Below are 11,326 nucleotides of genomic sequence, written 5' to 3' on the forward strand. Positions count from 1 at the left end.
GTGGGTGGATGGGTGGGTGGATGGATGGAAGGAGGGAGAGACAGATGGACAGAAAGATGGGTGGATGGGTGGGTGTTTGGAGAGACAGAGAGATGGGTGGTTGAGTGGATGGAAGGATGGTAGGAGGGAGAGGAGGAGGGTGGAAAAACAGATGGGTGAGTGGGTAGCTAGATGGATGGACACACAGAGGGGTGGACAGATGGGTGGAGAGAAGGACAGACAGATGGGCAGCCGTACAGAGGAGCACCCACCCTGCCTGCTGCCCTGTCCCCTCTGCCCATGAGACACCACACCCTGTCCCTGCTGAGGCAGACCCAGGCTGGGGTCCCAGTCCCATGCACATGGCCCCCCACCCTGCCACCTTGGGATGGGGCAGGGGACAGTTCCAGCCACCCCGGACCCTCACCCAGGCCCAGGCCAGCTGGGCCACAGCTGCAACTGCTGGTGCCAGTGGGACCCCACCACATGCCCAGGGAGCGCCCAGGCACCACGAAGACAGAAATGTGACAGGAGCTGGCTTCTCTGCTCCACCTCACAGCCTCTGTTCACAGGGGACAGGAGAAAGTGAGGCATGGTATGGCCAGTGGCACCCCAGGGATGGACCACTCTGCCCATGGCGATTCCCCAGGGGGTAAAGAAGGAGCCTGGGGACATGGCCTCCACTGGATGGATGGGGATGGGGGTCCAGCCCCAGCCAGGGTTTAAGCCAGGGGATGGAGGTCCATACTACACAGCCCTCAACCCCAGTGCCTCCACTCAGAGCCCAAGTGGGGCTTTGCCCCCAAGTCTGCCTTTGGGGGCACCAGTGGATGGGGTGGGGGCAACAGCCTGGCAGCATCTGGGCACTGAGGGGGCCAGCAGGGGTGAATTCCACCAGCATGCAGCATCTATCTGTCTGTCCCTCCCCAGATGGCTGCACAGGGGCCTCCCCATGAGCATGTGTGTCCGTGCTTCCCTGGACACATGTGTGCACCCATGTCCCCTGCACCCACACCTGGAGTTTGCCCCCACACCAGGGGTTTGCACCCCTGAGCACCCACCTGTACATACCCACAGGTGTGCCCCTGCATGCATGTCCCTCCCCACGCACATGCACCTGTCCCCAGGCAAAAATCGGGGTGTCGCAGCCCACACCTGGCTCCTTTATTGGGGAGTGCAACCACAGCCCTGAGACCAGTGCAGGGGACTGTACCCAGGGGGGTGAATCCACTTGCCAGCACCAGGCAGCAGCCACACACACACCTGGGGCCGGGGGCTGTGCTGCAACCCAAGGGCCAGACGTGGCTGGGGGGAGGCAGGGAGATCCCCCCAGGCTTAGAAGAACCTCTTCTTGGGTGGGTCGGCGAAGGAGATGGAGGTGCCGGGGGCAGCAGTGAGCAGCCCCGGCGGGACGTCCATGCCGGGCAGGGCTCCGCTGGCCGTGCTCTCCAGTTTCGTCTCTACCAGCACGTCGTCCTCATCCAGCCACTCCACCTCCGCCATGATCCCCTTGGCCATCACCTCCTCCTCCTCCTCTGGCTTGGGCCCAAACGCCCAGTCTGTGGGGGCAGAGGTGGAGCCATCAGCTGCACATCCCCACCACAGCAAAGGCTCTGGCTTGGGAGCCCCCCCCCGCCCCCAGGGCGCACTCACCCGCAAAGTCATGCATCAGGTCCTTGATGAGGTGGCCCACGATGGCATATGCCACCGTCAGCACCAGGCTGGCCGCCATCAGCAGGTAAAGGACAGAGCGGGGCAGGCGGATGGTGTCCAGGGCAGGGGGCTTGTAGTCCACATACAGCACCCCCTCCTCCTCCTCCTCTTCGGGGGGATACTGCAGCAAGTGCCGTGACCCCCATGCCTCCCTGGTGCCAGGAAGTGGGGTGCCCCCCAACAGGGCCATTGCCAGCTGTCCCCACACCCCAGCCCCAAGCCACCAACGCCTCTGCTGCCTGTGGGGCTGCAGGGGAGAATGGGCATCAGGGTCTCCCAGGCCCCTCGGTGACAGCAGCCGGCAGGGACAGCAGGGTCCCCGCGCCCCGTGGCAGTGCCGCTTGCCCGCTGCAGGACAGAGCACCCGTGGGAAGGAGCTTAGTGGCTGCTAATCTGGGCACAGCCCCGGCAGGTCAGCCCCGGGGTCACCAGCGAGCCCTGACAGGGATCAGGGTCCCCACATCTGCCCTTCTGGCAGCAGAACAGGGATCTCCATCACCCTGGGAACAGGGAATCATCCACAGCTGGAGAACTCCCAAAGGCAGGGATGGGAAGAGATGCCCCGAGGTCCCCTCCTCTCCTCCCCCCAGCCTGGTTAAATCCCTCGGCGAGGCCCTGGATCCCCCAGCAGATGGTGTGAAATCCCGGCAGCAGAGCCCTGTGCCCTGCCCTGTCCCGGGGAACACGCTGCCCTCTGAGTCAGGAGGGGACGGGCAGGGGGAACCTAGGGGCTCCAAAGGGGTCCCCTTTGCTGCGCCGAATCCCACGGTGAGAGGCTGTTACGGCCCCGGAGCCTGGCGTCAGTCACTGCGGGCAGCACCCCCCTGCCCAGCACCCCAAAGCCCAGCACCCCGCTGCCCAGCACCCCACAGCCCGGCACTCCACGGCCCAGCCCCCAAAGCCCAGCCCCCCAAAGCCCAGCCCCCACAGCCCAGCACCCCACAGCCCAGCCCCCAAAGCCCAGCCCCCCACAGCCCAGCACCCCGCAGCCCAGCACCCCGCAGCCCAGCCCCCAAAGCCCAGCCCCCAAAGCCCAGCCCCCACAGCCCAGCACCCCAAAGCCCAGCACCCCAAAGCCCAGCACCCCAAAGCCCAGCCCCCACAGCCCAGCACCCCGCTGCCCAGCGTCACTCCGAGGAGGAGCAGCCCAGAGGGGCACAGGCAGCTCCCCAGTGCAGTGCCCTCTGCACCAGGAGGGAACAGGATTTGGCCTAGACCAGCAGCAGCCTTGGGACAAAAAACCAAACCCTGAACTCCCCCTCAGGGTGGACTGGCCAGGGAGGGATGAAGGTGCCAAGTCCAGGCTCAGCACCCTGGCTCTACCCCACCCCCGGCAGACATCCCAGCTCTGCTGCACCCAGGTCTGCCCTGACCAGATCCTGGCCACAAAAATGCCAATTTCATTCCAATTTGGGCTCAAAAGGTATTTGGGGGAGCAGAGGCAAACGCTGGCACAGACTGACTTGGAAACAAGCCTGCACAGTCCGAGTGGATCATCTGTGGAAAAGCTGGAAGAGCAGAGAACAAGAGCTGGAGCAGCCAGGGCAAGGACAGATGCAGTGACAAACACGAGGGACACGCTGGCAGTGCCAAAGGCTGCGCCCCATTATAGTCCTGGTAGACACCAGTAAAGACACCAGTAACATGGCAAGGGAAAAATGGCACGGCCCACCACCCTGCCCCATTGCCTGCAGGGACCAAGGGGGTACAGAGACACCCCAGAGCTTCTGGAGCCAGCTGGGTCCTGCCTGTCACCCAGCGGCCACAGAGGGTGAAGGACAGGGGGCAAGGAGCTGCTGACTCCAAAACGGTGTGAAAACATCAGGTCTTTGTCTCCCGTGCTGAGGGATAGAGGGTGGGTGACCCAGGGTGGCTCCAGCCACAGCACCCAGGTCTGACTTCCAGTAAGTGTGCACAGGTGACCAGAATTGACCATGACTCCAACAAAACCCTTCATGGGGTTCTGAACTGGGTCAGACTGGGCTGGGGCCGGAGCTCCCTGGCTGAGCTGCATCCCCAGGCACTGGAAACACCAAACCAGCCCCAGCAGAGGCTTTAGGGACTAAGAGAACTGAGCCCAGGAGTGACTCGCAGGGAGACTCTGGCCAAGGCAAAGAGCCCTATGAGCAGGTGCAGCCCCCATGGTGCAGTGGGACCCCCCCCAGGCCCCTCTACTGGGCAGCACCATGAGGCACCCCATGGGCAATGCTTGCCCTCCTGCCCGGGCCTCCTGTGGGGAGGGGGGTTTTACCCTGTGCCATCAGGGACCCTATCCTGAGCTCCCTCCTCCCATTATAGTTGGACTCGATGATCATAAAAGTCTTTTCCAACTAGAATTATTCTGCTCTATGATTCTCTTACGGCAGCCCCAGGCAGTGCTGGGTGCACCCCCCCTACCCAGGCAAGGGCTAAACCACAACTCGACTCAGGCAGGAGCTCCCTCCACCAGTGCTTTATTCCCTGCCAGCCCCCCTGTGCCCACGCCAGGCTGCCCGGGGGGGGTTGGGTGCTTGGCAAGGGCAGCAGACAGCAGCCTCAGCCCTCCCAGGTCTGGTTAAAAGGAGGGGAAAGTCCAGACAGGTTCTGCCTCACCCTGTAAGCCCTAATGGCAGCACCATTCCCTGCAGAAAGACAAAACACAGCCAAATCTTCTAAGCTTTGCCACAAAACAACCCCCATCCCAGGGCAAAGGCTGCTGCAAGCAGAACCCCTGCCTGCCCTGACAGGAGAGGCCAAACCCACCACAGAGGTGAGGAGGGACCCGGCTCAGCACCAGCACCAAGGGCTATTTCAAGGCATCACACCTATCAGAGCCAGTGCCCAAAACCAGCCCTGGCCCCCAGCAAAGCTCAGGTGAGGCAAATGGAGCCGTTTCACCCTGAGCTACCACAGCAGCACCAGCCCAGAGCAGCCCCAGGCCCCACGTAGCTGCAACAGGCCCCGGCGTGCGGAGCGGTGCCCACCTGCTCCAAGCCCTGAGCCAGGCTGCGGGCAGGCAGTGCTGGTCCTGGCAGGGGAAAAGGGGCAGATCCAGGAAATAAGGGGTGGTGGGGAGGGGGGACAAGTAGCAGCTCAGCCTGGATTTGGAAAGAAGGCAACTATAATTGTGCCAGAGAGCAAATCCACTTCCTTCTCCACCAGGCATGGATCCACGTCGAGGGCGCTGGCCGTGCAAACGCAGCGGGGGGGGGAGCTCAGCAGGGCTCAGGCAGGGGCCTGCAGCTTGCAGAGCCCATCAGCGTACTGGAACTGGGCACCGTTCTCGTACTCGTACATGTCCAGAGCCACCTGGCAGCTCTCCCGCACCACCCGCTCCTCGTCCTGGGCGAAGGCGCGCAGGGTCTCCAGGCAGGAGGGGCGGGCGATGGCGCCCAGGGCCTCGGCGCACTCGTGCCGCACCATGGGGCTCTCGGAGCGGCTGCGCAGCGCGGCCGTCAGCTGCGGGACGCAGGCCTCGTGCTGCAGCTGGCCCAGCACGTACCCGATCTCGTGGCGGAACAGGGCGCTGCCCGCACACAGCCCTGTGGGAGGAGGGTACCCTAAGCTGCTGCTGCCCCAGGCCGGGCTGGCATGCACAGCAGCCCCCCCCACCCAAAAGCCAGGGGAAGGCGTGGGACAGGCTGGTCTGGTGGTCAACCCCTCAGACCCGTGGGGGCTTTTGGGGAAGGGGACAAAACATGCAGGGGAAGGGCCATCCCACCCTGACCCTGCTCCCTGTGCCCGCACAGCCGGGGCAGCCCCAGCCCCGCACGCCCGCAGCCGTGCCCCGGGAACACCCTCCTGGCACGGCCGTGGCGCTCTCACCTGCCTCGGGGAGCCAGCACTGCCCCCCAGTCCTGCCCCACCAGGGCCTGCGGTGGCCTGGAAACAGCCTTCCCATACTGCAGGGCCCCACAGCTGCAGACTGAGCTCACGGATCCCTGTGCACCATGTGTCCCTGGCTCATCCCAGGTGGCTGCAGAGTCTCAGCCACTTCCCTCGGGCTGGGGGTTGGGCCCAAATGGGTCCCGGGCTGTGGCTGCCCCTTCCCCACCCAGGAGACATTCACTCCCCTCCCCAGAGCTCACTCCCCAAATCCCAGGACAAGACTGGCAGCCTCTGAATTTCAGGACAGGACAACAGGACCCCAGCACCCTGGGGACAAGGTCCCTCCAGAAGACACCAGCTCAGACGGGTTGGTCCCAAGCCAACGCTTCCAGGCTGCCCTCCTCCCACCCAGACCCACGGAGAAAGGGATTCCTGCAGGACAGGGAAAGGGGCCGTGAAACCCCTGAGAGCGCTTTGCCCCGTGGCTCTTATGAGCAAGCAGGGGGACAGCAGCTCTAGAAACAAATGCGTGAAGACCCTGAGGGAAGCCTGGCAGCTCCCGCAGCCCTGGCTTTGGGAAGGGCCAATCCCAGATGGACCTGTTCAGGCTTCCAGCCAGGAGCCTGCAGGCAGCCCCAGGCCAGCCCTTACCCTCCGCCAGCGCCAGCACGGCCGCCGGGCCCCCCAGGTTCCGCAGGGCAAACATGGCCCGGTAGCGCTCGAACAGCGGGCGGGACTCGTCCAGGAGGGCTCTGCGGAGCTCGGCCACGTCCGTCTCCTCGGCAGGTGGGGCAGGATCCACAGAGAGGTAGGGGCTGGAGCCTGGATCCTGCTTGTTCTCCTGCAGCCACTCCAGCCTCCTCACTGCCAGCTGACATGTCTCTGCCACCTGAGGGATGGGGAGACAGCCCTGGCTGCAGGGACAGCACTGGGAGGGCACCCAGGGACACCACGAGGACCCTGCTCATGGTGTCCGTGTCCACAGCCAGGGGCTGCCCAGGAGAGACCCCCTGGGCCAGCAGTGATGTGCCTCAGGGGAAACAGCCCCCCCAGAGCCTCACCTCAACCACAGGATCCTCTGAATAGCGCTTCAAGATATCCAGCACATCGGGGTTCCCGATAGCACCCAGGGCTTCACCTGAAAGGAGGATGTGTCAGGACGTGACCAAGGTGCCTACGTGAGGAGAACCTTGCTGTGTCTTCTGGCAAATCCTCACCCTGCAGTGACACAGGGACACCAGCCTGGCTCTGACTGATCCCCAGTGACACAGCCAGGCAAGTAAACATGGCAGGAGCCAGCCTGGCCAGTAGGAAAGGGAGAGCTCGGCCAACCAGTCCAGCCAGGACTGGCCAGGGTCTGTGGCAAGGCAGGTATGTGCCTCAGGCTCTCCAAGCCATGACGCCCAAGCTGCATCAGCTCATCACAAGATGTTCACCATGGGAGGAGCACCCACGAGACCCCCTTGCAGACCAGACCCTTCCCCTGCCCCGCCGGAGCTGCCATGGTACCTGCTTCGTGTCGGACCATGGGCTCCTGGCTGGTGTCCTGCAGCACCTGGATGAGCACGGGAATGGCCGCCTCGTCCCCCATCTGCCCCAGGCAATAGGCCAGCTCGTGCTTCAGCAGCGCGGAGCTGTCCCCGAAGGCCCGGCTGATCCAGCCCACGGCCGCCTGCCCGCCCAGGTTGCGCAAGGTGAACAGGGCCCGGAACCGGGCGGGCAGAGGCTGCGCCGCGTCCAGCAGTGTCCGGCCGATGGCAGCCACCTCCTCCTCTGTCACCATGGCGCTGCAGGGCAGGACCCGGCCGCTCGCACTGGGGCTCCCTCCGGTCACGCTCCTAAGCAAGGGGAAGGGGTTGGGCGGGGGCCTGGGCGCAGCCCCAGGGTCGGGGGCGCCTCAGCCCAGCGGGTTCCTCCCCCGGGGAAGGCAGAGGGGGCCCGGCCCGGCCCGGCCCGGCCCGGCAGCTGCCGCGGGAGCCAAGGGGGGCGAGCAGCGGCCCTGTGCCGGCGGACCGGGCAGAACCGGGCCTGGTCCCTCGGGAAGGGCCCGACCTGACCAGATCCCCGGGGCCGATACGAACCCCGGGGCTCCTGCCTGGCCCCGCTCAGCCCGAGCGGCCGGGACCGGGTGGGACGGAGGGGCCGGGCCGGGCCCCGCACTCACCGCGCGCCGCCATGCTGCTCCGTCACGTGACCGCCCGGCACCGCCCACCGCCGCACTGCCGGGGGGGCGGGGCCGCGCCGGGCGCCCCGAGCTGCGGGGGGAGCCGCCCCCCCCCACCCCCACCCCCCCCCGCCCCGGCCCCGCAGTGGGAGCACCCGGGGAAAACCGGGTCAGCGCTCGCGCATGCGCGCTGGCGGCGGAGCGGGGCTGCCCCGGCCCCCCTCGCTCCCCGCAGCTCCGTCCCGCACACACGGGCTGCCCCGGAGCGGCCCCGCGCCCCGGCCCTGCCCCGACACGGCGGAGGAAGGTGCCCCCGGGCTCCGGGGGGCGGCGGGGGGGTGCCCAGCCGGGCTCCTCCGCGGGGCAGGGTCGGTGCTCCCGGGCCGGGAGTAGCCGTCAGAGCTGCCGCCAGAACGCTTTGGCCGGTGGGATGGAGAGGGACTTTGGGGGTTCAGCCACGGCCCCCCCACGGCAAACCCTTGCGGAGAGGGGCGGGGAGGGTCACCCGGCTCAGCCCGCTCCCCCGAGGGCAGCAGCAGAGCTGGAGCTGGTTGCAGTTTAATTCCAGGCTGGTGCCAGCTCTGCCTCTTCCTTCCCTTCCCCTCCCAAGCGTGTTTACACAGCGGCTTTTGTACCTTCAAAGGGGTTTTGCCTTCTGATTTCAGGCCTCCTGCTGGTTTCAGCCTGAGGAGAGGCCCCAGGACAGAGATGTGACCCCAGGAAAAAGAGACCAGGGCAGCCTCCTCCTTCACCCAGCCCCGTTCCCTGCTCTCCCGCAGCACACAACACACCACTAGACCACTCAAATTCTGGAAGAGAATACATTCCACTGGCCCAAACCACCACGGCAAAACAAGCACGAGCACCACCAGCCACCCCCCTCCCTGCCCTGGGAGCTGCTGGTGCAGGGTGCAGTCCTTTCCTTGGCAGCCTGGAACCACTGGAGTCCACGGGAAGTCTGCGAGCACCGGGATGCACGGGGCTGCTCCTCTCACCCCCGGCCCCATCAGCCCTCCCCGCAGCTCTCAAAGTACTGGCACATCAGCTCACGCACTTGCTCAGCCCGCCCGTCCTCCATGGCCGCGGGCGCGGGCTGGCAGGGCTTGGGCAGCTCGGTGGGCTCGGTGCCCTCCAGCCACTCCTCGTTGAAGGGGTTGTCGTGGGCTTCACAGACGTTGTGCAGGATGCAGCAGGCAAGGACCAGGGTGGGGAGCAGCTCCAGGCTGCAGTCGTCACACTTGAGGAGGATCTGCCAGCGCGCCTTCAGGCGCAGGAAGGCGTTCTCGATCACGCTGTGCGCGCGCTTCAGGCGGTAGTTGAACTGCAGCTGCCGCTGCGTGAGGTTCTCATCCTCCTGGTAGGGCTTGAGGATCCAGTCTTGCAAGGGGTAGGTGGCATCGCCCAGCAGCACGTACTTCTGCGCCTTTCCCATGAAGTGCTTGGGAGGGTTGGGGCACAGCCGGCCCTCCTTGGCCAGCACCCACAGGCTGGAGCTCTCCAGGACCGCGCTGTTCTCCATGCTGCCAGGGAAGGCGGTGGAGACGTCCCAGAACTGGCCCAGCCCATCCACGGTGGCCTGTGTCAGGATGGAGTGCCAGCCCTGGCCGTTGCAGTAGTCGGCGCTGAGGCGCAGGGGTGGGTGGATGGGGATGTGAAGACTGTCCAGGGCCCCGATGCAGTGCGGGAAGCCCCAGCGGGTGCGGAAGATGCGCGCCATGTTCTCCAGCTCCTTCTCGTTGGGCAGCCGGAGGTAGAGGGGCTTCAGCAGCAAGACAACAGCATAGCTCACCTCCCGGACGCACGTCTGCACTGTGGAGGGCCCCACACCAAAGAGTGGGCTGAGAGTCTGGTACTCCACGTTGGTGGCCAAGTGCCACAGGGCCACGGCCACCCTCTTCTCCAGGGGCAGGGTGGGGTGGAAGTGGGCGCTGTGCGGGGCCAGCCCAGGCCGCAGCCGGTTGCAGACATAGAAGAAGGTCTCCTTGGACATCCGAAACTTCTCCAGCCAGTCCTGAGGCCCAAACTCCTTCAGGACCACCCGCTCCCACCAGTCTGCACTCCTGAGGCTGGGCCAGGCGCGGGGGTAGAAGTAGCAGCTGGTTCTTCTCCGGCGAGCAATCAGGAGCTGCAGCACAGTGAGGAGACAGGAGGGGGTGAGACCGCACTTCCCTGGCATCCCACCCCACTGGGACCTCCCCTATCACCCAGTTGTGACCCTGGACAAGATGCCTGGGTGCCACAGACAAGGAGCCTTCTGGAAAAATCCCCTTTTTGATGCGATCACCTACTCTGTGGGTTTGTTTTTTAACAAGTATGACCTGTTTTCCTGCAAGCAAGTGAACTGCGGGCTCAGGCAAGGTTTGGACCAGGGAGTGAGCACCCACCTGCCCAACCCCTCCACAGGAATTGCTTTTCTGTGATTAAATTCTAAAAAGAGGCTTTTTTCACCTTCCTTGGCAACTGCCCAAGGAAGTGGGCTCCCCAACAGCATGTCCTCACTGCCACGTCTCCAGACCATATCCCACATCCTTCGTGTCCCCCACCTTTGATGTCCTGTGTTCTCTGCCTCCTCTGTCTTCTGATTGAGTTCACATGCCATGCCCTTAGAGTCCCCTCCCCTTTGTGTCCCACACATCCCTCTGCTCCCCATCCTTTGCAACCTGTGTTGCACTTGTGTCCTCCATCCTTCCTGTCCTTGTGTTTCACGTTGCAAGCATCCACCACCTTTTGTGTCCCTGCAACCTGGGTTCCCTGTGCGACTTCTGTGTCCCGCTGTGCCCCCCATCCTTTCCATCCCTGCACTTTCTCCTGCACATCCCTCTCATTTCCCACTTTTTGTCCCCAGGACCTGTGCATTCCAGCGTCCCTCGCGTCCCACATCCTTCCCGCCCATTTCATGTCCCCTGCCCCCCCCCCCCCCCCCCCCCCCATCCTTTGTGTCCCCACCACCTCCCCCTCGCCCCCTCCCCGCGTCTCTCGCCACCCCGTCCCCGCGTGCCGGGTCCCCAAACCCCCGCGTCCTCCCCGTCCCCCACCGCGCCCCGGTCACCGTCATGAGCCGTTTCTGCCGCTGGCTGTAGTAGTGCCGGAGCCAGGCGCGGCGCTGCGGCCCGTCCCAGCCGCCCGCCCCGGCCATCGCGCCCCGCCGCCCGCCCGCCCCGCGCCGCGCCAGCGCGCACAGCAGCACCAGCAGCCGCTCCCGCATTTTCAAATCGGGAGCCCAGGCCGCTCGGGAAGTGATCGGCCCGGGGGTCACGGCGGGACCGGGAGGCGGGACGGGACGGGAGGGGACGGGGCGACCGCGATGGGGTTCGCCTGTTCGCTGCCCCCTCCCGTCCGGTCCCGGTCCCGCCCCGCGCTGTGACAGCTGCGGGTCCCCGCCGGCCCCGAGCCCCGCGCCCTTCGTGCCCATCTCCACGCGCGATTAACCCCAGGAAAGGCGGGGAGGGCAGCGGCGGGCGGGGGGCAGTGCCGGGCTGCGCTGCGGGGAGGGACTCGCAGCAGGAAAACAAAACCCGGAGCGCCCCGAAGCCTCTTGGGTTTTCGGGATCTGCCCTGGGAGGCATCCAAAGCAACGGGACCAGCAGGGCGAGGGAAGGGTTCTCCTCCTCTGCCCCACTCTGGTGAGACCCCCCTGCAGGGCTGGGGCCAGTTCTGCAGCCC

The 11,326-nt window shown here is 65.5% G+C and overlaps 3 protein-coding genes across 3 annotated transcripts; all 3 read right to left on the bottom strand.

Annotated features, from left to right (window-relative positions):
* Positions 1-1,161: 1,161 nt before the first annotated feature.
* Positions 1,162-2,216, bottom strand: SMIM44 (small integral membrane protein 44). The gene is made up of 2 exons (XM_051639815.1): positions 1,633-2,216; positions 1,162-1,538 (listed from the first exon to the last, which is right to left on the bottom strand). The coding sequence occupies exons 1-2, from the start codon at positions 1,880-1,882 to the stop codon at positions 1,315-1,317; spliced, it is 474 nt and encodes a 157-aa protein (XP_051495775.1). The 5' UTR covers positions 1,883-2,216; the 3' UTR covers positions 1,162-1,314.
* Positions 2,217-4,774: 2,558 nt separating this feature from the next.
* Positions 4,775-7,708, bottom strand: DOHH (deoxyhypusine hydroxylase). The gene is made up of 5 exons (XM_051639840.1): positions 7,664-7,708; positions 7,009-7,337; positions 6,561-6,637; positions 6,151-6,388; positions 4,775-5,213 (listed from the first exon to the last, which is right to left on the bottom strand). Exons 2-5 carry the CDS (start codon positions 7,280-7,282, stop codon positions 4,897-4,899), a joined length of 906 nt encoding a protein of 301 aa, XP_051495800.1. The 5' UTR covers positions 7,283-7,337; positions 7,664-7,708; the 3' UTR covers positions 4,775-4,896.
* Positions 7,709-8,470: 762 nt separating this feature from the next.
* LOC127394097 (uncharacterized) lies at positions 8,471-11,080 on the bottom strand. Its single transcript, XM_051639841.1, has 2 exons — positions 10,713-11,080; positions 8,471-9,788 (listed from the first exon to the last, which is right to left on the bottom strand). Exons 1-2 carry the CDS (start codon positions 11,073-11,075, stop codon positions 8,670-8,672), a joined length of 1,482 nt encoding a protein of 493 aa, XP_051495801.1. The 5' UTR covers positions 11,076-11,080; the 3' UTR covers positions 8,471-8,669.
* Positions 11,081-11,326: the final 246 nt, after the last annotated feature.

This window comes from Apus apus, chromosome 24, assembly GCF_020740795.1.
Source record: "Apus apus isolate bApuApu2 chromosome 24, bApuApu2.pri.cur, whole genome shotgun sequence".
Classification (NCBI taxonomy): Eukaryota; Metazoa; Chordata; class Aves; order Apodiformes; family Apodidae; genus Apus; species Apus apus.

Bases quoted from the DNA above. Each gene is read 5' to 3' on its own strand.
- SMIM44 (XM_051639815.1), bottom strand. From the start codon at position 1,882: ATGGCCCTGTTGGGGGGCACCCCACTTCCTGGCACCAGGGAGGCATGG. The intron at 1,539-1,632 runs GTGAGTGCGCCC...CTGCCCCCACAG, and splicing joins CCTGATGCATGACTTTGCGG to ACTGGGCGTTTGGGCCCAAG.
- DOHH (XM_051639840.1), bottom strand. From the start codon at position 7,282: ATGGTGACAGAGGAGGAGGTGGCTGCCATCGGCCGGACACTGCTGGAC. The intron at 6,638-7,008 runs GTACCATGGCAG...TCCTCCTTTCAG, and splicing joins CATGGTCCGACACGAAGCAG to GTGAAGCCCTGGGTGCTATC. The intron at 5,214-6,150 runs GTAAGGGCTGGC...CTCCTCCCACAG, and splicing joins CGTGCTGGCGCTGGCGGAGG to GGCTGTGTGCGGGCAGCGCC.
- LOC127394097 (XM_051639841.1), bottom strand. From the start codon at position 11,075: ATGGGCACGAAGGGCGCGGGGCTCGGGGCCGGCGGGGACCCGCAGCTG. The intron at 9,789-10,712 runs GTGACCGGGGCG...ACTGTGCTGCAG, and splicing joins GGCAGAAACGGCTCATGACG to CTCCTGATTGCTCGCCGGAG.